The sequence below is a fragment of the Herpailurus yagouaroundi genome, unplaced genomic scaffold (assembly GCF_014898765.1).
Source record: "Herpailurus yagouaroundi ecotype Mexico unplaced genomic scaffold, PumYag 67641, whole genome shotgun sequence".
Lineage (NCBI taxonomy): Eukaryota > Metazoa > Chordata > Mammalia > Carnivora > Felidae > Herpailurus > Herpailurus yagouaroundi.
In genome coordinates, this window is record NW_024420442.1 from 1,520,740 (window position 1) to 1,547,482 (window position 26,743).

General features: G+C 40.0%; 1 protein-coding gene across 11 annotated transcripts in view; it reads right to left on the reverse strand.

Moving 5' to 3' along the window:
• Positions 1–251: 251 nt before the first annotated feature.
• Positions 252–26,743, reverse strand: part of KLHL13 (kelch like family member 13) — a 207,315-nt gene continuing 180,823 nt past the window's right edge. For all 11 annotated transcript variants that reach the window (XM_040468019.1, XM_040468015.1, XM_040468016.1 and 8 more), the window contains 5 exons: positions 23,008–23,140; positions 22,061–22,257; positions 9,719–10,514; positions 3,808–3,921; positions 252–1,397 (listed from right to left, as the gene is read on the reverse strand). In XM_040468019.1, the coding sequence (XP_040323953.1) occupies positions 910–1,397; positions 3,808–3,921; positions 9,719–10,514; positions 22,061–22,257; positions 23,008–23,140 (1,728 nt within the window). In that variant the 3' untranslated portion in view covers positions 252–909. The remainder of the gene's footprint in view (positions 1,398–3,807; positions 3,922–9,718; positions 10,515–22,060; positions 22,258–23,007; positions 23,141–26,743) is intronic.

Genomic DNA, 26,743 nt, shown 5'->3' on the forward strand with positions numbered 1-26,743 from the left:
TACAGTCTCAGAAGGAAAAATTTGGTCTTGTGACAAATTGAGTTGCTCAAAATTTCTAGCCCTTATCCACCACCTCATGGAAGCTGCTTTTTGGAAGGAATTTAAAAAGGCTTTTGCACGTTGATCCGACGCGCCGTTCAAGGTTTAAAATTTTGTGTCTGATGTATGTATGTGTGTGTCTCTATACACACTTTAGAAACCCCGAACCCTTGTTTATAAGTACAGGGGTCGTGCTGTTTTTTTTGTTGTTGTTTGTTTGGTTACAGTTACGATTTCTCCTGTGTGTCTAAGAAACTTTCTATGTTCTCAATGCACCCACACAGACAGGTGGGTTGACAGATATGTCAAAAATACTTTATGAAAAGAGGGAGGGAGCTCATGCGAGTTGGCGACCTTTCGCTATTGTCTCCTGGTGGGGCGGGCCGCCTCCCTTTCACACCTCACAAAGATGAAAGCGAAAACTTTTTACTTTGAAGCCTAGTTATTAGCACAGTTGTAGTTACAATCCACCTGCAAGTTGGTTTATGGGGCTTTCGAATAGGAGATGATAAATACCTCACACCCGGTACACGGCATCAAGAAAGTACTGAAGAAACATTTTATAGACAATACCTTGGTGGGTTCTTTTTTTTTTGTGTTTTTGTTTTTTTTGGTTTTTTTTTTTTTTTTGTTTTTTTGTATGTTAAACATCAGCTTCAACGGGATACATTTCCAGAATGGTTTTGTTACCACTTGATAAACACTCTAAGCCAAACGAACAGCACAAATAACATCAAGGTTGTCTTTTTTCCAATATCGGTATCGATTACTGGAGGCTAATCCTAACACACTACTAAAGGGGGGCAAAAGAAGAGAATTCATGACATGTTGCAAAGATAGGACTACAGCGTCTTAGTTGGAGGGATGATCTTACGGTGCAGAAAGAGGGGACTCTCTAGAAGGTGATGGTGTGGTTTCTTCGGGGGGGAAAACCGTGAGCGTACAAGCTCGGATGCCACCAAGGGACTCCGGGAGATCAAAAACCTTATGCCATTCATCTTTATCTGGGTCGTATTTCTGCACGATCTCTACCATGCAACGGTTATTCCAGGAATACCCACCAACCACGTAGATTTTATTTTCAAAGACAGCGACCCCAACATCACTCTGCCCCCTTAGCATGGCAGCAATTGGGGTCCACTGGTCAAGGATAGGGGAGTAGTATTCACAGCTCAGGACATCGTCGTAATCGCTCGTTCCTCGGAAGTGATTGCCACCAATGACGTAGAGCCTCTCGCCCACCGTACACATGCAATGCAGACCTCTGACAGTGGTCATTGGCGCCTTCTGGATCCATTTGTCAGTATCAGGGTCGAAGCACATCAGCTCCTTTTGGAAAGTATCATGAGTAATTCCTCCTAAAGAATGAAAGTAGGCATGAGGTAGACAGAGAATTCTAAAAAAGCACAAGTAAATAAAAGGCTACCACAGATAATGAACTTGTGGCCGCACAGTGTGACACTTTACAGCTGATCGGTGGTGTCCTTATATGTGTCTGCCCTCAGCAAGTACTTTCTCTGGGATTACAAAAAAATCAAGAAGGTACCATCTTCAGATTCTTTTTTTTTTTTTTAACGTTTATTTATTTTTGAGACAGAGAGAGACAGAGCATGAACGGGGGAGGGGCAGAGAGAGGGAGACAATAGAATCTGAAACAGGCTCCAGGCTCTGAGCCGTCAGCCCAGAGCCCGACGCGGGGCTCGAACTCACAGACCGCGAGATCATGACCTGAGCTGAAGTCGGACGCTTAACCGACTGAGCCACCCAGGTGCCCCGCCATCTTCAGATTCTTAAAGAACCACAAACTAGCTTATATTATTTCAAGGACGTTCTCAAGCAGAGACCCATGGACTTTATGAGGCTTTACTACATGAAAATATATTTGGGCCACTTTTGGAGAGCTGGGTCTGCGGTAAATCGCAGCTATGAAGCAGGCACGCCCCGGGAGCTGAGCACTGGGCTGGGGGGCGTGTTAAATTCCAGTTGCCCATTTCCTCACTTGCCACATAAGAACGGCTACACCCTTGTAATCTTGTTAGCATTGGGACTTTGAAGTCAAACAAATCAAAATGCTCCTTTGCAAGGTGGATGGTATTATGCAAACACACAAGCATGTAACAATACTCGGAACTGGGTTTTTTGGTAGAGTTTCTGCCCGGTGGGGTGAGGAAGGTAATCTTGTCGTTATCAGCATGGACATTTGGAGAATTAGAATGCTGAACACGTATGGAATTTCATATGTACAGCAGTTTGTTGTTGACCTGGTGAGTCTGTATTGTCTACGAAGGACGTTCGTAGGTCACTTATAAATCACCCTCTACAATGAAAGTACCAGACTCTATGTTCTGCAGATTAGGGAGAGGGCTAAACAAATTTTCATCCGTGTCAATCAAAACTCTACTATCTGGTGGCCAGATGGCAATCATTGTTTTCTTTCTGACTTTTAACTTTTTTTTTTTTCTCCTGTACTTTAAAAAAATTATTGGGAACAAAAAAACCGTTTTTTTTTTGTTTTTTTTTTTTTTTTTGGTTTGAGGATCAGCTATGGTTACGATCCTATTCTTGACTGGTAAGGTCGTTTCCGCAATACACGTTAGCTATGGCAGAGTACCACTAGAACCATTCGATGCCATTTTTTTTTTTTTAATCCCCAGAGGATTTAGAGCTCTCATTATAATGGCATAGCATCTACGCACATAAAATAGGTAGAGGGTGTAAATCACTGAGTAGCGGAGCATATGATTTCCTGGATGGCTCTCGCAATATAAGACATGCCGTAGTTGCTCATAAATTTAACACCAGAAACCTGCCAATCACACACTCCAGGCCTTTCACTGATCCTTCCTGATTACAGATTTCATAAGGCAGCAGCGTTCAGAGACTCCGACCACAAACATCACCTTAATGCCTCTGTTCTCTAATAGTGTAGCTGCTGGCCTGGCACGGGCAGGCTCTCGGCATGGGAAGAAAGTGGCAAAAGTCGACCATGTCAGGGCCAGACGAGAAGAAGCTGCCTACGAAAGTAAAATGTCAACACCCGAGGTGAGAGTTACGTTAAAATGAGACTCCTTTCTAAATTTGACATAAGGACGATTTCAACACCAACAGTTTGAGAACGAAAGTTGTTACTGGAGCAACTTGTAGCTGTTTTAGGATTTGTTATCAGAAAAATATAAGTGCACATCGCCAACATATAGGTAATCGGCACAGAATTATTCACGCAAGGACATCACAGTAGAATCCCATGATAATGCTGAAGAAAAGGGAAAAACACATTATCGGGTGCACTAAATGACAGAATGAACATCATTATGCATTATAGGTACATCAGAAGCAAGTTTATGCACAGTACAGCTTGCATGTTATGCAATGATATATTTCATCATAGAGTTTAGCTAAATGTAAAATCACAATGAATTAAGTATCGCTACGGAGAATATGAACGGGGGTTGTTAGAGTACAGGCTTTATTAGAGAGAGTAGGGAGTATGGGGACTGGAAGGCAAGCTGGGGAAGCTGAATGCTTTCCAATTTCTTCCAAGTCAGGTACGTACAGCAGGACTATTTTGCTCTTAGTCTTATGACCTTATAAAATACCAAAGGCATCTATATGCAAATACAAACACACAACAGATCTTCTCAAATCAACATGAATTATACTTCGATTATCCATTTTTTCTGGATTATTTTTATATACTATATGGAAAGATGGTGACATGGTTAAAAGTGTATGTGTTGTGTTAATTGCATCTGCATTAGAATTGTTTACCTGAAATATACATCACTCCTCCATATACGGTTCCAGCATGGCCATAGTGGGGCTCACTCATTTTGGCAACGTAGGTCCACTCATTTGTTCTTGGATTGTAACACTCGACTGTGGCTGTTGTTCAGGGGGAAAAAAAAAGAACAGACAAGGAAATCGTGTATGAGTTCAAATTTAGCAATTCATTCTTTTTCCTTTTAAGTTGAATAATAAGAATATTTAAACAACCGATCCATATTTCTTACAGGTATGAGATACCCTTCGGGGACCTCTTTTTTTTACTCATTGAGATTGTATTACTGAGATGAACCATGAATACATTTTACATTAGATACTTATGTAATAATCTAACACATTTCTGTCGCTGCAATACATTTTACATTAGATACTTATGTAATAATCTAACACATTTCTGTCACTGCAGAAATTGCTAGGATTTCTTTGCTTCTAGTAACTTGTTACATCTTTATAATTTGACATGTCTCCCATTTCCTTCCTCTAAATATGTGGAAGATGAGAAAATCATAAGGGAGAAAAAAAGCCAGTTCTTGGCCCCCCTGCTGATCCACCATCTAGGAAACAAAGAAAGGTTAATAGGGAGCAAAATTTGAAGTTCAGAACGAACATGTATGCACACTGCAGAACATAGGTGTATGTTCTGACTACCTATTGCTTTATTTTATATCCCGACTACAAAATAGACACTGACAATAATTTTTCTACATTTATACATTAAAGCCAATATGTGCACATATCCAATATCATTGTAGCCAGTAATGCTTTTATTGGAAGATGACTGGAGACATAATACGAAGTTCAGATTTTTATCAGGGGCACTTCCTTTCAGTAATAAATTTGTTATCTTTAACATAAAGTGTTTCGGAGAAGCGGCCTCAACTTATTTAAATATCAATCTGTTATAGCCTCAAGAACAGACCAATCACGGTCCAGACAGATAGAAAAGGTGATCCCTTTTATTTTTTATTTATTTTATTTATTTATTTATTTATTTAAAAAAATTTTTTTTTCAACGTTTTTTATTTATTTTTGGGACAGAGAGAGACAGAGCATGAACGGGGGAGGGGCAGAGAGAGAGGGAGACACAGAATCGGAAACAGGCTCCAGGCTCCGAGCCATCAGCCCAGAGCCTGACGCGGGGCTCGAACTCCCGGACCGCGAGATCGTGACCTTCCTATGCTTTCTTTAATGAAAGATGCTGCCTTGAACTTGGAAATTTCTAGAGTGTAACAGTCTTTCCTTATGTCTAATTCCATCGATTCTGATGGAGTTTCCATGAGTTTTCTTTTACTCTTTTTGGACTGGAGCTGGCAGTTGAACAGCTATTCGCTCTTCATGATTATGAAAACTTTCCCATGTAGAAAGATAACGCTGTGCTTCTGTCAGTGAATTAATTGCATTTTTCCCCTAATAGAGGTTATAAGAATCCACCTATATTTACCACCAGTAATATAATAGCTATGGAATACTTCATCATCCCTCAACTTTCCGTCTTCTGGCTAAATAATCCACTTCCCTTGGCTTTCCCCATCATTTAATATTTACTGCCAACCTATAGACTTTCTCCAGGAAGAAATGGTGTCGTTCTTAGCAAAATCCATACTATTTGCTTTCAAAATAGAAGACATCTAATTAAAAGTGTACACACACACATGCCCTTATTTCTATTTTCTGTGTTCACAAGGCAGTGAGATAGAGGTTAGTGCCCAACAACCCTGACAGGGGGAGGGGGCAAGGGGTGATGCAAAACACAAAGCAGCGGTTCCATCGCGGTCGATGAGCGGGAATGGCAATGAATTAGTGAGTTCTAGAATGGGGCCAGCAAATTAGAGCCGTAAGCCAAATCCAGGATGCTGCCTGCATTTGTATGTCTCACGAGATAAAAATATGAATGGCTTTTACCTTTCTAAAGAGTTGGGGGGAGACATCAAAGAGAAACTACTTTGTGGCATACGAAAAATCGTATGGAATTCCAACGTCGGGGTTCCTACATTAAGCTCTAGCGGAACAAAGTCTCACCCGTTTGTTTATAAATCGTCTGTGGTTGCCTTTGTGACAAGACAGCAGAGGTAACGAGCTGACAAGATCCTACGGCCCACAAGGCTGAAAATAGTGACTTTCTGGCCCTTTACAGACTTTTGCTGACCCTTATTCTAGAGCATCATCTTCAGTGGCCTGGTGGCCTGCCACTTAAATTAGAGACCTTCTCCAACTTAAGAATTACACGTAGGTTGCTTACTTCTCATAAATCATCAAAGATTCTTATTTTCTCAGGTGAGCCGACTGGAGCCCAGAATCGGTCCCAAGAGATGATGTAGAACTTGCTTGTTCTTTTTGAGATGAGGAAAGAGATTAACCCCGGATAACCACCGGAACAACAATGGATCCCAGACAGGGGGGGTATGGTCTCCAGAATCTTAGAGTGCCAGCTGGCGATGGGGTGTTTAATGAACAAAACTGCAAATCCGTTAAGGGATAGGGAGGCATTTGATAAATTTCAGTAACTTTATTGTGCGTTTATTTGAAAAAAGAACCTAACACGTTTTCTGTTAAGTTTTTTCAGCATTTCAAAGCTTGACTTATTGGGGCGCCTGGGTGGCGCAGTCGATTAAGCGTCCGACCTCAGCCAGGTCACGATCTCGCGGCCCGTGAGTTCGAGCCCCGCGTCAGGCTCTGGGCTGGTGGCTCAGAGCCTGGAGCCTGTTTCCGATTCTGTGTCTCCCTCTCTCTCTGCCCCTCCCCCGTTCATGCTCTGTCTCTCTCTGTCCCAAAAATAAATAAACGTTGAAAAAAAAAGTTTAAAAAAAAAAAAACAAAAAAAAAACAAAGCTTGACTTATTAATATTGAACAGAAGCGCAAGATATCTGAGCTGTCATCTCTCTCTTCAGTATAGAAAACCTCAATGGAAGATCGATCTCTTGTATGACATAAATTTGGAAGATGCCAGAAATAACGGACTCCTCTTTCTCGTAAGTGACAGCTGGTCTAAGCTTCACGTCATTTCCAATTGTACCTGGTGTCACAGGAAAGCAGCATTTCTAAGGAATTATATTTCCCATATGCATTAGTAGTATCTTTTAATGTACTATAGGTTTAGGTCCATACACTCCACGAAGGGATTTTAAAAAGCCAAATGCATTAAAATGATCGAAAGTGTCTTGTAAATGCTGCCCCTGGTTTCTTTTCATAATTACATATAGGCAATGGTCATTGTATATATGAAGAATAAATGATATACTGGTACTGATGAACCTATTAATTTTTTTTTAAGATTTTATTTTTAAGGAATCTCTACCTACAGTTCTGAGACCAAGAGTCACATGCTTGGTGTGCCCAGGGGGGCTCAGTCGGTTAAGAGTATGACTCTTGATTTTGACTCAGGTCATGATCTCACGGTTCGTGGGTTTGAGCCCCATGTAGGGGTCTGCAATGGCTGTGCGGAGCCTGCTTGGGATTCTCTCTGTCTCCCTCCTCTCTCTGCTCCTGCCCTGCTCTCTGTCTGTCTGTCTCTCTCTCTCTCACACACACAAAAATAAGCAAATGAACTAAAAAAAAATTACTACAGACTGGCTTTGCTGGGTATGCTGACTTTAAGGAAACCAGTCCTTTTCCACAAAAGTTTACTTACAGATTATGGGAGGTAATGTCAAAGGAAAGACATATCATTGGCCTTTAAATGGAATTTGAGTTGTTTCTTGGTATTGAGGCTTTGGGTCTATATTATGATGATACATGTACTTGCGAAAAATGCAGTTTATGAATTTAGATAAAGATGGGCCTAAGTTTACCATCTAGAGGGGGAATATTTTCTGGGAATATTTAAGTCATTATCCTCAGGATGAAACTTTGGGAGATTGTGATTTTAAAGCCTAAATATAATCGAAGAGTTATTATGAATTTGGAATAGCCCATGAAAAGCAGGCTTCTTTCTTTTTTAGTTTCAAACTGAAACACAGAAGGCTATTTTTAATAAGAGATAGAGGGTGTGATTTCTGAAGGTCACGAGCAAGGAAGAGGCCGGTTGCCCAATGAGGATAACATGGCCAGAGCTCAGAAAAAGAAAGCCTCTAGCTTCCTGGTTTTATGTAATGACTCTCCCTGGCCCAAAGATTATAAATTCTCAGAAGAATAAGGCCTCCAATTAACACTAGGAACAATACACTGAAAACTTCCTATTGACAGGGGTGGGGACATCAGTGGGCAAGCACTATTTCCCTGGAGAAAGAGGTTTTGAAATGACTGCTGACTGCCGGGATCGAAGACCTATAATTTGTAAACTTGTAAAGATTATCCGAGACCAGTGGTTTTCCCGAGAAAGCACCAAGTCACTAGCTTGGATATTTCCAGACGCCATAAATGTAAAATACCAGAACAACATGAAAATAACTTGTGTGGCGTGACTGAGGAGACCTGAAGTGACAATTCTACACTGAAGGATACTAATGCCTCAAATGCTTTTCAAAGTCGGATTACTGGGGGGCGCCTGGGTGGCTCAGTCGGTTAAGAGTCTGACTTTTGGTTTTGGCTCAGGGCATGACCTCACGGTTCGTGAGTTTGAGCCCCGCGTCGGGCTCTGCGTTGGCGGCAGGGAGCCTGCTTGGGATTCTCTGTCACTCTGCCTCTCCCCTACTTGCTCATGTGCTCTCTCTCACTCTCTCTCTCAAAAATAAATAAATAAACTTGAAAAACTCTGATTATTAAAATACATTGGGAAATCTGTGTGGTTCATGATAATGACACCTGAAGTCCAACCATTTTGAAAGCCTGGTCTTAGAAAAAATATCACTACGACAACAAAAGAAGAAATCAAACTGTGGGTAGGAAGGGTCAGTGACATTAAGACATCACGAACAAGAAAGGGCTTGATAAGCTGGAAAGTGTTAAGAGCTGAGAGCAGTTCTTTTTGCCTCCAATAAACAGCTTGTTCTCAAATCCATTAAGCTACTTTTTATTTCTTAGACTACAGAAGAAAAAGATTCTGATAATTACTGTGAATTTATCCAGAGCCAATGCCAACATTTTTCACTTGCCCAGCATTACAGAGCCTGGGACGCTGGTCAGCTACAAGGACTCAATTCATAACCAAATAAAAGAAGGATGGCAAAAAAGGCCAAGCAATGATGGTAATGACAGATATGTAAGGCGTGACAGTAAATGTGGTCTTCCTGACCTCTTTTTGGACAGCTATCTCATTCCAATTTCATCTAAAATTGTTCACCGTACTTGTGACCAATTTTAGATTTAGGGAGACAAAAAAGTGGCCATCAGTTTTAGTGAAGAAAGCTGTTTGGTATTTCACCAAGAGAGAATGGTTTTTGAAACGAATAGTCCCAGATCATATTACTCAAAGTAAATAAACTTTGGGTAATGTTGAACTTTGTACATTTAATTGATAAAGAAAATGACCTCACTATGTGGTCTGGGATAGGGTAACAGATTATGTAAAAGAAGAAACAGTCACAGTGGGTCCTCTGTAGGGAAGGATTTTAACCTGCTCACTAAAATATTATGTGGGCTTTTAAAAATGGAAAATAAGGAAACGTGCCAAACTTCTGTCTGAGATTCTATCAGAATTTAAATTAGCAGAATATACTGTGTAGTTATCCTGTCAAGGTGAAAACCATATATACTGCCAAATAAAATATTCTGCAACATACTGCTATACTTCTAAGATATAATTTGTACCCTGGCCAACAACATACACTCGGATTAGGCATACAGATTATCTCTGATATTTTAGGAAATGATAATAATAATAATTTAGAAAAACAGTTTAAATGAAACCCTAGCTAAGTCTTTGCCTTTAATTTCATGGAACTGCTTATTTTATGATTTAACAAGAATTTGGGGGTAAAGAAATCAGACTCTATGCTCAACATAAATGCGCACACTTACGCAGTTCACCAGCCGCGTTTCGCCCGCCGACTGCATACAGGTATCCTTTGAGGGCACTTAGGTGGAAGAAGGTGCGCTTTTCATTTAAGGATGCAACTTGCATCCATTTATTGTAGCGAGGATCAAATCTGAAGACTGTATCGACCGCCGTTTTTCCTTTCGTGTCATAATTACTCTGTCCGCCGACGACATAGAGGAAATTTCCAATGACGGCAATGCCATGCTGGTACCTTGGGGCATCCATGGGGGCTAAAGATTTCCATTCGTGGGCCTTTTCATCATACATGCGCAATTCCTTGCTGACAACCAGCTGCTGCCTCAGAACTCCTCCCAGTGTGACCAGATGAGTGGTGTCAGAGCGAATGGCAGTCCTGTCTGACTGCATCACTGGCTGCATATACGGCATCATTTGGTAATTGCTGGCTTCCAAAAGGAGATTCACGCACGTGTTGTCAGTTCTCATGAAATCCACGGTTTGCACATAATTAATGAGCTCCTGTGGTGTCATCAGTGGAAATCGTATGTTCTTCATTAATTTTGCAGCAAAGTCCATCCGAGGCTCTTCCAGGCGTAGCCAGCGACAGGTGGCCTTAAAGAGCTCGAGTTCAGTGCAATGCTTAAGGCTATTACTGGAAAGCACGAAGGCAAGACGCTCAAAAGGGAGTTTTAAGAACTCCCCGGTGCTCAGCAATGCGGGAAAATTCTTCAAGACAAAACTGTTGACGTATTTATCCACTTCTGTCAGATTGTAGGTGTTGGCGATCCGACCAACTTCGACACAATTGTCTAAAGTGACCTGTTGAATCAATAAATAATATTAAAATACTACTATTTTCATGACACTCATCTCTGGATAACAAAAATACCTGTTCTAGAATAAGACTAAACTGAGAATTTTACTGTCCATATAGATGCAAATGAAAATTGTTATCGAAATACATTAAGGACCTAAAGAGAATTCACAAACCACCAATCCATTACAAAAGTGACAAAAAGAAAATTATCTACAACGCATCGACAAGAGAAAGGTTAAAAACCATGTGATCATTTCAACGGATGCAGAAAAAAGCATTTGACAAAGCACAATATCCATTCATGATAAAAACCCTCAACGATGTAGGTTTAGAGGGAACATACCTCAACATAATAAAGGCCGTATGTGAAAATCCCAGAGCTAACATCATACTCAATGGGGAAAAACTAAGAGCTTCTTCCCTGAGATCAAGAACAAGACAAGGATGTCTACTCTCACCACTTTTACTTAACATAGTACTGGAAGTCGTAGCCACAGCGATCAGACAAGAAAAGGAAATAAAAGGCATCCAAATTGGGAAGGAAGAAGCAAAACCTTCGATATTTGCAGAGGACATGATATTATATATGGAAAACCCAAAAGACTCCACCAAAAAACTACTAGAACTGTTGCAAAAAGCTACTAGAACTGTTCAATGAATTCAGTAAGGTTTCAGGATACAAAATCAATATACAGAAACCCACTGCATTTCTATATACCAACAATGAAGTAGCAAAAAAAAAAAAAAAAGAAAAAGAAAAAGAAAAAACAATCCCATTTACAATTATGCCAAAAATAATAAAATACCTAGAAATGGGGCGCCTGGGTGGCGCAGTCGGTTGAGCGTCCGACTTCAGCCAGGTCACGATCTCACGGTCCGTGAGTTCGAGCCCCGTGTCAGGCTCTGGGCTGATGGCTCGGAGCCTGGAGCCTGTTTCTGATTCTGTGTCTCCCTCTCTCTCTGCCCCTCCCCCGTTCATGCTCTGTCTCTCTCTGTCCCAAAAATAAATAAACGTTGAAAAAAAAATTAAAAAAAAAAAAAAAAACCTAGAAATAAACTTAACCAAGGAGGTGAAAGACAAGTACACTGGAAACTATAAAACACTGATGAAAAAACTGAAGATGACACAAATGGTAATATATTCCATGTTCATAGATTGCAAGAACAGATACCGTTAAAAGGTCCATACTGCACAGGGCAATCTACACATTTAATGCAATCTTTATCAAAATGCTAAGAGCATTTTTCACAGAACTAGAACAAACAATCCCAAAATTTGCATAAGACCCCAAACAGCCAAAGCAATCTTGACAAAGAAAAACGAAGCTGGAGGTATCACAATTCCAGATTTCCAGTTATCCTACAAAGCTGTAGTGATCAACACAGTGTGGTATCGGCACAAAAACGGACACACAGATCAACAGAACAGAATAAAGACCGAAAAGTGAGACCTGAAACCATAAAAATCCTAGAAGAGAGCACAGGCAGTAATTTCTCTGACGTCGGCTATCGTAACATTTTTCTAGATATATCTCCTGATGCAAGGGAAACACAAGCAAAAAATAAACTATTGGGACTACATCAAAATAAAAACTTCTGCACAGCAAAGGAAACAGTCAACAAAACAAAAATACTGAATGGGGAAGCTATTTGTGAATAAGGTATCCAAAAAAGGGTTCGTATCCAAAATATATAAAGAACTTACACAATTCAACACCAAGAAAACATAATCTGATTTAAAACATGGGCAGAAGACATGAACAGATATTTCCTCAAAGAAGACATCCAGATGGCCAACAGACACATGAAGAAGTGCTCAACATCTGTAACCATCAGGGAAATGCAAATTAAAACCATAAAGAGATATCACCTAAAACCCGTCAGAATGGCTAACGTCAAAAACACAAGAAGCAACAAGTGTTGGCAAGGATGTGGAGAAAAAGGAACCCTCACGCACTGTTGGCCGGAATGTAATCCGGTGCAGCCACTCTGAAAAAGAGTAGGGAGGTTCCTCAGAAAATTAAAAATAGGACTACCATATGATCCAGTAGTCACACTACTGGTTATTTACCCAGAGAATATGAGAACACTAATTTGAAAGGATATATGCACCCTGTTTATTGCAGCATTATTTACAACAGTCAAATTATGTAAGCAACCCAAGTGTCCATCAACAGATGAATGGATAAAGAAGATGTGGGGTGTGTGTGTGTGTGTGTGTGTGTGTGTGTATACACACACATATATATACACATATACATATATCTATATGGATATACAGATATATAGATATACAACGGAATATCATTCAGCCATAAAAAAGAATGAAATCTTGCTATCTGCAACAACATGGATGGGTGTAGAGAGTATAAAGGTAAGCGAAATAAGTTAGTCGGAGAAAGACAAATACTGTATGGTTTCACTCATATGTAGAATTTAAGAAACAAAACAAATGAACAAAGAAATAAAGAGACAAACCAAAAAAACAGACTCGTAACTACAGAGAACAGATGGTTACCAGAGGGGAGGTGGGCAGGGAAATGGGTGAAACAGGTGAAGGGAATTAAGAGTACGCTTATGATGAACCCAGAACAATGTACAGAATTGCTGAATCACTATATTGTATAACCGAAACTAATATAACACTATGTCAACTATATTGGAATTAGAGTTTAAAAAAAAGAAAAGTGGCGGACACATATTTATTGACTATTGAAAAATAAGGAAAATTATCAAAATCAGTAGATTAGAAGTTACCGTGAGAAACAATGTTACAACTTGACTATGGCCAAAATAAGTCCTTTTCTCTTCTTGGAAATGTGTGTTCCCTCTCAAAAACATACTAATAAAATTCTGGCTAGATGGAACTTTTGGAAAAATAGAGGGTTATTCTATTACGGTTCATCTCAATCCATCTTCTCAGTCATGATTCCTAAAAGTAACCTTGCTAGCAAATCCACAAACAGAAAGTCTCTAATACAGGATCTCTAGATTTCTCTTTCATGTAGAGTCATGATTCATTACCGTAATTCATTTTGATCCCTTCAAAAGTTATTGTTCCTAATAAAGGTAATTTAATAAGGCAATCATTCCTAGGGTGAAGTTATTTTCACATTATTTATGCAGAAATACGAGGAAAGGAATCATTTTCATGAGGGCTGGAACAGGTGTTGTCTCCCATCACATTTACTCATGCAGTTCAGTTAGTTTCTGGTGTCTGTGATGATGGCTTTGCAACATAGTTTCCCCGGGCCATTCTCTTCCTCTAGCATACTCAAGCTGTGCCTGGAGTCAAAATGAGCCCAGAGAAGTCTCCCCTGGACAGATCACAATATAGCAAAAATGGAAACTTCCAGAAAAAGGAGACAAGTGATGCAGAGGCTCGTCTTCAGCAAGAGCTCTTGCTGAAGCCTTAATAACTGGACAGAAGGGAAGACGGGAAAATCATATCAGCAAATGTTATGCAAGGAATAAATCACTAAAACAAGCCTGCCATACAACTATCTGTGTGTGTATACAAACACACAGGCAGGTCACAGGCAAAGGACTCAAAGGTTTTCTCTTAATTTTGTCAGTGTGTGTGTTCACATATGTCACGTAAACTTCACTGACATACCTGTATTGTTACCAGGTTGGCAGATGATTAAGAGAAAATTGCCTAATCCTTCTATTATCCTTTTATTTAAAAGCTGAAATGAGACTGAAGTAATTACTTCTCTGCATAAAATATCAGCCCCGCTGATACATTATCACAGAAAGCTCTAAGGTTAACACACACACACGAGGCTATTTTCATAGATTTATTACTCAGGAAGAATTTTTAACAATTTGCTTTACAGGAATCTCCAAAAAATTTTAATTGCTTATTAAACTTAATAGCTATATATTAAAGAATACCTAAAACAGAACTGTAACACAAAAGAAGAATTAGGAAAAACAAATTAACAAATTATGGGCCTTTTGAAAGACACAGTTTAACACTGTTCAATACCTTGGATTTCCAATGTGATTAATAAAAAGTACGTTTCAATCCAATTGCAGGAGTGGCAAGTTGGCAGCTTATAAAATTTTTCATTGTGTAAATGAAGTTACAGTTATTAGTCACTTGCCCAAATCACTCCGGGTGGCAGGAATTAACGTCTGGGGTAACGAATCTACTTTCGAGTCCGGAAAGGAGTAGCCCTTCCCCAGAGCAAAGGTAATTTGCACCTTTGAACACATTTACTAGCAGGGATAAGCAAAGGTTGGTGAGAACGTAAAAATGATTCCCAAGTTTGCAGATTCTCGTCATGAGTGATAGGATTACAGATAAAAGCAACAAGAAATGGGTACTTCAAATAAGCAAAATGACGTTGTTGCTCACCAAATAGAAGTCTAAACGGATAGCCTACAAAACAAACCAAGATTAAAAAATTGAAACTGAATTAGAAATGGGATCAAGGTATTTAGTTCCTTCCCATTTCCCGCTTCGACTTCATCCAATAAGAAAACAATTACTAAAACAACAGCATTAAAAAAAAAAAAAAGCCTGCCTTTTATTGAAGGGCATTTGGAAAATATCTTCTATATATCAGTATGCTCAGATACAGATACACAAGACTGCAAAAGACCTTGACAGACCACTAGGATATACAGAAAGCTGTCTAGTCTTTTCTTAAAAATCACCACAGAATGATATTTCATAACCTTCCAAATTGTCATCTTCTTAATTTTTTTTAAGGTTTATTTATTTTTGAGAGAGAGACACAGAATGTGAGCAGGGGAGGGGCAGAGACAGAGGGAGACACAGAATCAGAAGCAAGCTTCAGGTTCGGAGCTGTCAGCACAAGAGCCCGATGCGGGGCTCGAACTCACGAACCGCGAGATCACGACCCGAGTCAAAGTCAGCCGCTTAACCGACTGAGCCACCCAGGCGCCCCCAAATTGTCATCTTCTTGATAGAAGGACTAAGCATTTTCTATACCCCACGTACAACAGCTATCAGGCTGTGGGTATATAACAAAGGTTAAATACTATAATTATTGGCAATATACAAATTGAAGAAGTGATGATAGAGACAACTAAAAATAGAATAGATTTTGAATTGATATAGAAAATCACTAGACCCTTATTAATTTTTAAATGCAACTCAGACAAAAAGTATGGAATAGAAAATTGGTTGTTATGAAGTGCATGTAATCAAAGCTCAAATAATTAATTGTAGACTATAGGGATTATAGAAGCAAAGTCTAGAATAACAGTTAACAATGTAAGCAGACCAAAGTGATGGAATAATGGTAAATGATTTTTGGAAAAATACACGATTATTCAATTATGGTTCATTTTCATCAACCTCTTAGTCATGATTCTTAAAAGTGCTTCAGTTAGCATATACCCAAACATTTAGCCTAGATAGTATTAAATAATGGATGTGTGCAGTAATGCAACATTTAATGAAATTCATGTATATTAGAATGCATTACATCTTGAAATATAAAATAGGAAGTTTAAAGCTTATTTTAAAAAAACAACTCATAAGTAGAAAGGACTCTAATTTCATCTGAATATATAACCTGGCCCGAATTCCAAGGAAGAGTTATTACAGACATGAATTCAAATATACATTAGTGTTTTAAAGGATATAGAAGCAAAAAAGGACAAAATTTCTCAACCACTTATGAGAACCAGTAAAACTGCTTTCAAAATAATCAAGTGCACATTTCAGTTGCCTTGATATAAAATATTATAAATTCTTCTATTGCAATCAAACAACCTTCATAGGTCACCCTAAAGGCAGTTCCAGGCATCAGAATTTTCAAAGTGCTACTCTCATTAACATACTGTCCCTCACTGCGGCTGTATTAAATTGTTCAAATCACACTCGATGCACCCAAACATTTCACTGCCATAATATGATATTTTAATGACAGGTTTCATCAGAGATCAGAAATTCATCAGAAATTCATCAGAAATCAGATGTTATTCTGTTGAAGATCGGTGTGTTACACACATAAACTTCCACTTCGGAAAAAAGCAAAAACTAAAACGAGTCTCTGCTTTTGTAACTCTTAAGAAAAAGTGCAAAGACCAGGGAATTAGCTGGCAAATTGGGGCGGGGGAGGGGGGGAATGCTCCTCAGATAGTCCATGCGCCAAAGCATCCTTGGTGCTGTCTAGTTTATTAAAATGGCAGCCTGGCATCAAATACAACCACTGCAGAGAGAGAATGCGTGTCCACACACTGGGAAGAAATCAAATGAGTGACTGAGGGGGACGGAGGGTGTAGGAAGGACTAGTACTTGGAATATTTAACACCCAGCCCAGTCTGGGTATCCATGAATGAGAAGAGATGCTCAACCACAAACAACCGGTACGTGGGTATCACTTGCCGAATGTCAGCCGTGACGATAAGGGAGTCGAGATTGGTTTGGTGCGGGAGGGGAGGAACGGTTTCGATTCATCGAAAAATTATCTATATGAGTTTTCCTCTAATTTGCATTAAACCTCCCCAAAGGCAAAAAAGAATTATCTGAAAAGACATGTGAATTTTTATGGGTAAATCCAATTTGGATCAAATAAGGAATGTGAAATACAAGTACCATACAGGAAATTCTTACATCAAGAAGGATATTCCCAAAGCTTGCTGCTGACGTCATCCCCTAACAGTAAAAGAAACTGTCTTTTCCAATAACTTCTTCTGATTTCCTTCATGTTTCCCTTGAGAGAACTCCCTTACTCTGCCTTTTGCCTCTCCCACACGGGCGCCTTCGTGTTCCACGGTCGCAAACTCTCTATTACCCCCGGTAGCCTCCATAAAAAAACCTCTCTACGTTTCATTGTGAGCTTCCCCACCCGGATCAGTGATGATAAATGTACAAGTGGAACCAAGGCTATACATGCATCAAGGAAAAACAGCAAAACAACTTTAAAACAATGAGCTTAAAGAAAGAGGATCGCTAAGTCGAAAGCACAATGGTTCCTTGCTCACCTTCATTCGGGTTTGTTTATTCTCTATAATCGTATATTTCAATTGTCATATTGCCGGTTCAATGACAAACGTCCTGTTTCAGCAACCTTACGTTCCAAATTGGGTTTTGTGGGCTGGCCTGAAATCCTCCGTACCAGTGGTTCCGTGGGGGCAGATGCGAGATGTTACAAATTCCAAACAGCAGACAGGTGACAAACAAAAAATTTAACGACAACCTGTGTGTAAATCAGGGAATGGCCGCGCAGCATTTAGCATGCTGTAGTTACAGAATGTCGTAAAGACGGAAATGAATGCCATGTCTAGGCATGTAACTAAACAGGTAATTTTCCATCGTCTCCATGATCTCGGAAAGCAAATGTTTTTAAGTTTATTTACTTATTTTCAGAGAGAGAGAGAAACAGCGCAAGTGGAGGAAGAACAGAGAGAGAGAGAGAGAGAGAGAGAGAGAGACAGAATCCCAAGCAGGCTCCGCACTGGCAGCGCAGAGCCCGACGCAGGGCTCGAACTCACAAACCGTGAGATCGTGACCTGAGCAGAAATTAAAGAGTTGGACGCTTAACCAACTGAGCCTCCCGGACGCCCCGGAAAGCCAATGTTTTTAGAAAATTTTACCTACTCCGCTTTGCATCCTTCACTGTTATCCCTTTGTATCCATTTCATAGTTCTCTTTTCTACAACTACCAGGAAAGTAACATAGAAGAACAAAAGCACCTGAGCCTATAAACTACAATAGTCATTAACACCCTAAGAGAAAAGCATTACTGCGAAGGATGGCAAAGCGGGGAGTGGTTCTTGTTCTATGGAGCCTGATGCTCTGTTCTAGAACACTGGTGTTTTTCTATCTCACCAAAGGCGAGGGTGGTTTTATTGTCGTATTTAAAGTTATCACGCAAAACTAACATAAAAACGCTTTGTGAGTTATTTGCCGAGTCACATTTTATTGTACCACTGCTCCTTCTCACCCACACAAACAATTAAGAAGGGGATAGACCAGAGTTGTATTGGAAGTTGATTTTTCTTTCTAAAAGCTCGAGCCTAAGCAGTGTTTTGGTTACGTGAAGTATAATCCCACCACATCATTAAAAGCATACACCTATTCGCTCAAAACCTTTGGTTTAAGCACGCAATTCTTAAAACATGAGACCATCCTATGTAAAAATGATCCATAAAAGTTAGCTTGTGGGAGAACTCAAAACAAATCTACTGTTGAAAAATACATTATCTAGAAACTTCCAAGGGCTACTCTTGCCCGATCCACTTGATTGCTGAGAAGGAAAGAGGAAATAAATAGAGTAAGGCTGAACATTTGACTAAGAAATGGAATGCATTAAAAGAAGGGATAAGGGAAAAGTTGGATTTTAGATAATCCTTATGCCAATAATTGACCAACTGTTCTCAAAAACTATCATGGATTCTGAGAGGGAATATTTCCACAGTAAAATCACACAGACATATCCTCAGCAAACAGGATGAAAGACAGGTAAATAGAACGGTGCTAAGAAAAGGGGTGTTTTTCCTCAGAGTTCAGAGAAACTTCGAAAACCGAGAGGAAGGAGTAAACTATACCACGGGTACGCTTTGTCAGACACAAGCCTCTTCTCCACTAGAAATGGGTTTTAGGAGGTCCGCAGAGGACACTAGGAATGAATATTACAATCTTTAAAGCAATATTAAGTCTTCATAAAAATGAAGAAATTTCCAAACAGGTAAAGCACGCAGTTACAATAAATGTTTCAAATAGGTTAAAGAACCAACCTCCTAATTACACAAAATGTGTCAATATTGCAAAATTACTGTGATGGCATCTTTAAATAAACTTGTTTTAGAGTTTTCTAGAACACGATTGTTCTTCATACTGTTATTCTGACAACTGTATACTTTTACGACTTTTCATAAATTGTGCTTTATTCCATTTGGTCCTTTCCTTTCAGGTAAAGGAACAGATCGCCACCCGTATCTAAAGGTCTAAGTACTACAATTCGCTACGAGAGAAGAGGTTGACCATGAACGTCTATTATTAATGACCAGTTCCAAAGAAATCATAACACCGTATGTAGTTTGGCTCAGGATGACCACGTGTGTTGCTGAGATCAGTGTAAAAGCAAATGTTGAGAGTATATAAACGTAAGCATTAAGTGTTATTACTAAAGTAATTATTGGACGTGATACACTTAAAAAATACATTCAGTTCATTTTTTTCCTGGGACGAAGGTGTTACATGATGTCAGGGGTATGAACGTAGAAGAAAGGTGCTTACAGGTCCTAAGGGGGAGGGCCTTGTGTGACTAAATTAAAACGAGAGTCAGTGCTCAGATTCAGTACTGACAAGCAGAATCTTGAGAAATACACTTCATGTGGGCTACTCACGTGATAGAGAATAAACAACACTGTAACCCCACGCTGCCTTTTGGCTGTTAGTTTAAAAGTTTATAAATAATGGTGAGACAGTAGTATGGATGCTTTAAAATGGAAACACACAAACAAGACACACTTTCCACAGTCCTGTTAAATTAGCTGTGGGCTGACTTTATAAGACAAGGAGTAGCTTATTAATAAAAGCGCTAAGGACACGTTCTCTTAAAACCTAGGGTTTGCAAACTGGGCTCCCAGTTTAGTCAATGCAACTTTTAGAAAGCCTAACAGCAATAATTTACCGATATTAGAATTGGTAGGAGTTTAAATCAGGGGTAGAAAAATGTGTTATCTACTCATATAATAAATTAGAAAACATATCAAAATTTACCACTGCCATAATTCTCCAATTACAAAAGCAAGTTCCATAAACTCCAGAAATCTTCTGGGCAATATCTCCTTGCAACCAAAGCATTTCATTTCCCGGAAGTAGAATTTAAGAGTCTCAAATAGGGCAGTGCCTTCAGGAACCACGTGACCGCTAAGCAGTTCATTGGCAGCTGTGTCTTCTCCTATCTATTAATAAAGGCTAAAAACCATTTAGTGGGTGATGCGTTTCCATGCAATTAAGACTTATTTTTCTATATGTTGTCACATAAGTATTACTTCTTCTCAAGGCCTGGCTCCCATATTTAAGGAAGAAAAAAAATTACTGAGCCTGGTTTAAAAGGCTTCTAGAAGCTCAGATTATGTTTCCATGGAATTCCATTTAAGAAGTCTGCCTGTATAAAAACACAGGAACATCAGGGAAGGGAAGCAAAAATAATATAAAAACAGGGAGAGGGGCAAGACATAAGAGACTCTTTTTTAAAAAAAGTTTTTTTTTTCATGTTTATTTATTTTTGAGAGAGAGAGAGAGACTGAGTGTGAGCGGGGTAGGGGCAGAGAGAGAGGGAGACACAGAATCCGAAGCAGGCCCCAGGCTCCGAGCCATCAGCACAGAGCCTGACACGGGGATTGAACTTGTCAACTGCGAGATAATGACCTGAGCCGAAGTCGGATGCTCAACCGACTGAGCCACCCAGGTGCCCCAGGAGACTCTTGAATATAAAGAACAAACTGAGGGCACTGGAGGGGTTGTGGTGGGGGGATGGGCTAGATGGGTGATGGGCATTAAGGAGGACACTCGTTGGGATGAGCACTGGGTGTTATATGTAGGGGATGAATCACTGGATTCTACTCCTGGAATCATTATTACACTATATGCTAACTAACTTCAATGTAAATTAAAAAAATAATAATAATAATGGTAAAGATGGCAAATTTTATGGTGTATTTTACCAAAATAAAAAAAAAATCGGATAAAAAAAAAAAACTTCTACAAAGTGGAAAAAAAAGAAAAAGAAAAAAGAAGCCTGCCTGTATAAAATCGTTAAGGTAAGGGGCGCCTGGGTGGCGCAGTCGGTTAAGCGTCCGACTTCAGCCAGGTCACGATCTCGCGGTCCGTGAGTTCGAGCCCCGCGTCAGGCTCTGGGCTGATGGCTCGGAGCCTGGAGCCTGTTTCCGATTCTGTGTCTCCCTCTCTCTCTGCCCCTCCCCCGTTCATGCTCTGTCTCTCTCTGTCCCAAAAATAAATAAACGTTGAAAAAAAAATTTTTTTTAAATAAAAAAAAAAAATAAAATCGTTAAGGTAAATAAAAGCAGATTAAGATATATAACATCAACAAACAGTTTAAAATCTATATCGTTATGGGGTGCCCGGGTAGCTCAGTCGGTTCAGCGTCTGACTTCAGCCCAGGTCATGATCTCGCAGTTCACAAGTTCGAGCCCCACATTGGGCTCTGTGCTGACAGCTCAGAGCCTAGGCCCTGCTTCGGATTCTGTGTCTCCCTCTCCCTCTGCCCCTCCCCGGCTCACATTCTGTGTCTCTCTCTCTCTCAAAAATAAACAGCATTTTTTAAAAATTAAAAAATAAAATCTTTATCGTTACAAAGCGCTATCACTGTCTGATGTCATGCGATTACACCACAGATTTCCATTACGTAATTCTGTTTGTAAAAACGCATTGGTACTGTTTCCCTCTCAACTTGCTTCCAGAGCACGCACTACCTGATGTGCGTCTTGAACGGCCAACGTTTCGGATGCCCACGCAACGAATTTCATCCGTCTCCAAACAGGCGACGTCAGGGTGTCCTGCAGGAAAAGCCTTGAAGCTGTGAGAATGCCTTACCCCAGATATGAGAAACACTTTGCAGAAGTCCAAAACCGGCAGAATCTGTAGAAAACTGGCAGCTTCTAGTGTATCTTGAAGGTTGTCCATGTTAAGGGAAAGCTTTGCAGTGTAAATGAAATCAATAATTTTCCTTAAACCGACTTTGCTCACACCATGAAGCTTAATGCACATTAAATCTTGTTCTTTCATTCCACCTTAAATAAAAAGACAGTCAATTAAACAAGGGTGGATAATTTAATTAAGGTGAAACTCGCTTCTGCCGCTAATTAGATGCGGTGAAATCAAGGAAAAGTTTTATTCTATGCAAGCATTCATGTCAGAGTCAGACTTCTGCATATTTTATAGTTAAAAGAGAGTACTTAAAGAGGAATATCTCTATCCTAATGGAAGTTGTATATAATGCAAGAGCTTCCAGAATGTTCCCCTGTCACTTTGTATCTTTTGACAGGTTAAAGATTGTATTAGTGGGACCCAGAGTCTCTGGCAGAGAGAAAAAGAAAAGCTGTGAAATTAAAGTGGACACAGGTATGAAAAAGGTACATCCATTTCCCAAGTTTTAAAAAATGCTACCTACAACCACACGTACTGGGTGTATATTCCTTTTTTTTTTTTTTAAGTTTATTTATTTTGAGAGAGAGAGAGAATGAGCGGGAGAGGGAAAGAGACACAGGGGGACACAGGATCCCAAAGCAGGCTCTGTGCTGACAGCAGAGAGCCCGATGTGGGGCTTGAACTCATGAACCCTGAGATCATGACCTAAGTCAAAGTCAGACGCTCAACCGACTAGGCCACCCAGGCACCCCTGTATATTGCTTTTGAAAACTATTTCTTTTGGGAAAGATACAGATCAAAAGAACTGAATTTCACTTTAGAAATAAAAACATTTAAACACGTATTTTCCATATTGTTTTAATGTGGGTGCAGAATGTGACGAGCCAACCTACCTGTGAACATGGCCTTGAAGTAATCACTAGCAGAGGCCATCATGACTCTATGCACAGGGAAGGCGTCATCCGTGTCACCTGGCATCAGGGTCACATCACAAAGCAATCCTTCAAGTCGAAGCTGGTCAAAGCCCTACAACAAGAATGTGAGTTGAGACCCTAATCAAGGTTAAACGGATATACACATTTCTGCACGCTCAAATCCTGTTTATATATTAATTTGCGTGCAACATATTTAGAACATAAAGCCAACAGAATAATTCCTCAGAAGACAACAACCTATTTGATATGTGACAATGTATATTTAATTCACAGTAGGAAAAAGATAAAATTATGACTGATTTAGATTAAGAACAAACATGGAAAGAGTATATACATTCACTTATTCACGCAACGACTGGTTTTAGCTTATTTTGATGTTTGTTTATTTTTGAGAGATAGAACATGGTCAGGGGAGGGAGAGAGGGAGACCCAGAATCTGAAGCAGGCTCCAGGCTCTGAGCTGTCAGCACAGAGCCCGATGCAGGGCTTGAACCCATGAAATGTAAGATCGTGACCTGAGCAGCAGTCGGATGCTTAACTGACTGAGCCACCCAGGCGCCCTGTTTTATCTTATTTTGAAAAGAAATTGCCAAGTACACTTTCATTTTACCATGGGCACGGTTAGGGCGATATATAGCACTGCTCTCCATAATAATAGATGAATGGTTCTTTTTTAGTGTATTCCTGAGGCACCTTGTTTTTGTTTCAGTTTTTATTTTTTGAGAAGAAAGAAAGGCATAGATAATCTGTGTTAACCGCAAGACAGGAGTTCCTTTCCAGTAACTAGATTGTTCTGTGTCTTTGAGAATTAGAGATTGTCTTAGATAACCTTACACCCTGTACCTTGCTGCGGCCTGGCCAATTATCTTTCAGGTTTCAAGTTTGGAATGTAATTATCTTTGGAAGAAAGAGCCCGGGTAGCTCCAACGTGAGACATCATTGTCCCCAAATGCCTAAAGTTTAGTGAAGAATTAATAAGCTACCACCCACGATTCAGAGGATGAAGAGGGCTCTGGCGAGAAGAGGGTTGTCAGTTAGCCCTTCCGCCCACTCCCATGATAGTCCCAACCGATGACAAATAGGCAGCTGTTCCTTTGATCTATTCTTTTTTTTTTTATGTTTATTTTATTTTTGAGAGAGAGAGAGAGAGAGAGAGAGAGAGAGAGAGAGAGAGAATGTGAGCAGGGGAAGGGGAAGAGAAAGAGGGAGACACAGAATCCGAAGCAGGCTCCAGGCTCTGAGCTGTCAGCACAGAGCCCGACGCGGGGCTTGAACCCATGAACCAGGAGATCATGGCCTGAGCCAAAGTTGGACACTTAACTGACTGAGCCACCCAGGTGCCCCCCCTCCTTTTTAATATTTATTTATCTATTTTGAGAGAGAGAGAGAGAAAGAGAGAGGGACACCATGAATGGGGGAAGGGCAGTGAGAGAGAGGGAGAGAGAGAGAGAATCCCAAGCGGGCTCCACTTTCTGCACGGAGCCTGATGTGGGCCTTGATCTCATGACTGTGAGATCAGACCTGAGTCAAAATCAAGAGTCGGATGCTCAACCGACTGAGCCACCCAGGAGCCCCCCGCCGCCCTCCCACTTTGATCTGTTCTTGGGAGAATAAAACATTTTGTGATTATGATAGGCTGATCAAATGCACAAAAAGGAGAGAATATGTAATTTCATAATAAGGCTCAGAAATGGAGATTTTCACAAGATTTACTCTACAGTTTCAAGACGGTGATGTGTGATTATAAAAAATCATGAAGAAACTCATACAAATTACCTTCCAATATACAACGTAATGCAATAATGTGACACGAGAACTAATAGCAAGGAGTGTTCCATCCCCTTTGCATTTTCATGACCCCAAATAAAACTTCTCTTTACGGTTGTGCTTCACGAATTTAAGAAGCAAAAGGCATGACATACTGATGAATGCAGTTTTAGAAGTACTGATGCTACACATATGTATAATATAAATCTCAGTCTAAACATCTCATCATAATCTTTAAATTGCTTTTTATTTTATTTTATTTAAAAAAAATTTTTTTTTCAACGTTTATTTTTATTTTTGGGACACAGAGAGACAGAGCATGAACGGGGGAGGGGCAGAGAGAGAGGGAGACACAGAATCGGAAACAGGCTCCAGGCTCCGAGCCATCAGCCCAGAGCCTGACGCGGGGCTCGAACTCACAGACAGCGAGATCGTGACCTGGCTGAAGTCGGACGCTTAACTGACTGCACCACCCAGGCGCCCCTTAAATTGCTTTTTAAAGCAAATGCTTGCATCCACAGAACTAGAACTTCAAAGAGATAATGTGATCCAGCCACTTTCTCTCTGGAGAGAGATAGTAATGTTTTTATTCCAAAAATATTTATACATTATACATATACTTTAGAACAGGATTATGTATCATATTTTTCTTTCTCCAACAGTGACTGACATATGTTTCTGTTCACAAATATCGACCCTTCACAAATGCCTCTTTTCTTCTATAAACACAAACGTTATATACCCCACCCTCGGTATTTTCCATTTCCCATCGCTAAATGATCCACAAGGGCTTGGCTTTTTTCTCTTTCAGATAAATTGCAAGTTAAAAAAAAATGAAATATCTGCTTGTTATAAAAGTACAGGATATAAATGGAAAACCAAAACTCTTTTTATAACTAACTACTGTTAGTTACTTACAGGAAGTAACTACCACTAACAGCTTGGGATATATACGTCCAGGCCTCTTTTTTCTTTCTTTATTATTTTTTTTAATTTTAGAGTGGAGGCGGGACAGAGGGAGAGAGACTCTCAAGCAGGCTCCATGCTCAGCACCGAGCCTGACATGGGGCTCGATCCCACAGCCCTGACATCATGACCTGTGTCGAAATCAAGAGTTGGATGCTCAACCAACGGAGCCACCCAGGTACCCCAGGCCTCTTTCTATACATATGCATAATCTATCGCTTGCTTGTGTGTGTGGGTGGGGAGGAGGGGTGTGAGTGTGTGTGTATGTGTGTGTGTGTGTGTGTGTGTGTGTGTGTGTATATGTATATATATATGACAACTTTTGCCATTACGAGCAATGCTGCAAGAAAGCTCCTCGTACATACCCTCACTCGTGTAAGTAGATCTTGTGGGCGTCACTTGTAAAAGTGGAACTGTTGGTTTGGAGAAGATGTACCGTGAAAGTTTTAGAAGCTTCTGGCAAGTTGAAGCATACGGTTTATCTTGGGAAACTGATTATGCCCTGGGCACTGGCAAAAAAAGACGCCAAAATACCAATGAAGTGAGACTAGGCACTCTATGCCACCTTGCTTTATTTTTATTCATGAAAAAATTTCTGAATCTTCTCGAAGGTGTACATACAGAGATAATGCCTGTGAAAGGCAATCGTGGCTTATTCTGTCAAAAGCAGTCATTGCATCCAATCCGTTATCTTCTTCTACTAAGACAACAATAAAAAAAAAAAAAACCCAAACAAAAACCTCGGTTCATTTGCTGGCCCTTCTGTCTTTAAAATATTCCTACAGCTATTTCATACTGGGAACTGCGTAATGTCAGTACGCTCCACACCTACTATTTATTATTCCTTCTTGTTCCTTTTGAAAAAAGGACGAGCGAATACTTCCCGTATCATTATCTGTGTCATTTCTCATTTTGTCCATATTCTATTAAAACTGCCTGTTGAGGTACAGACTCAATCCTC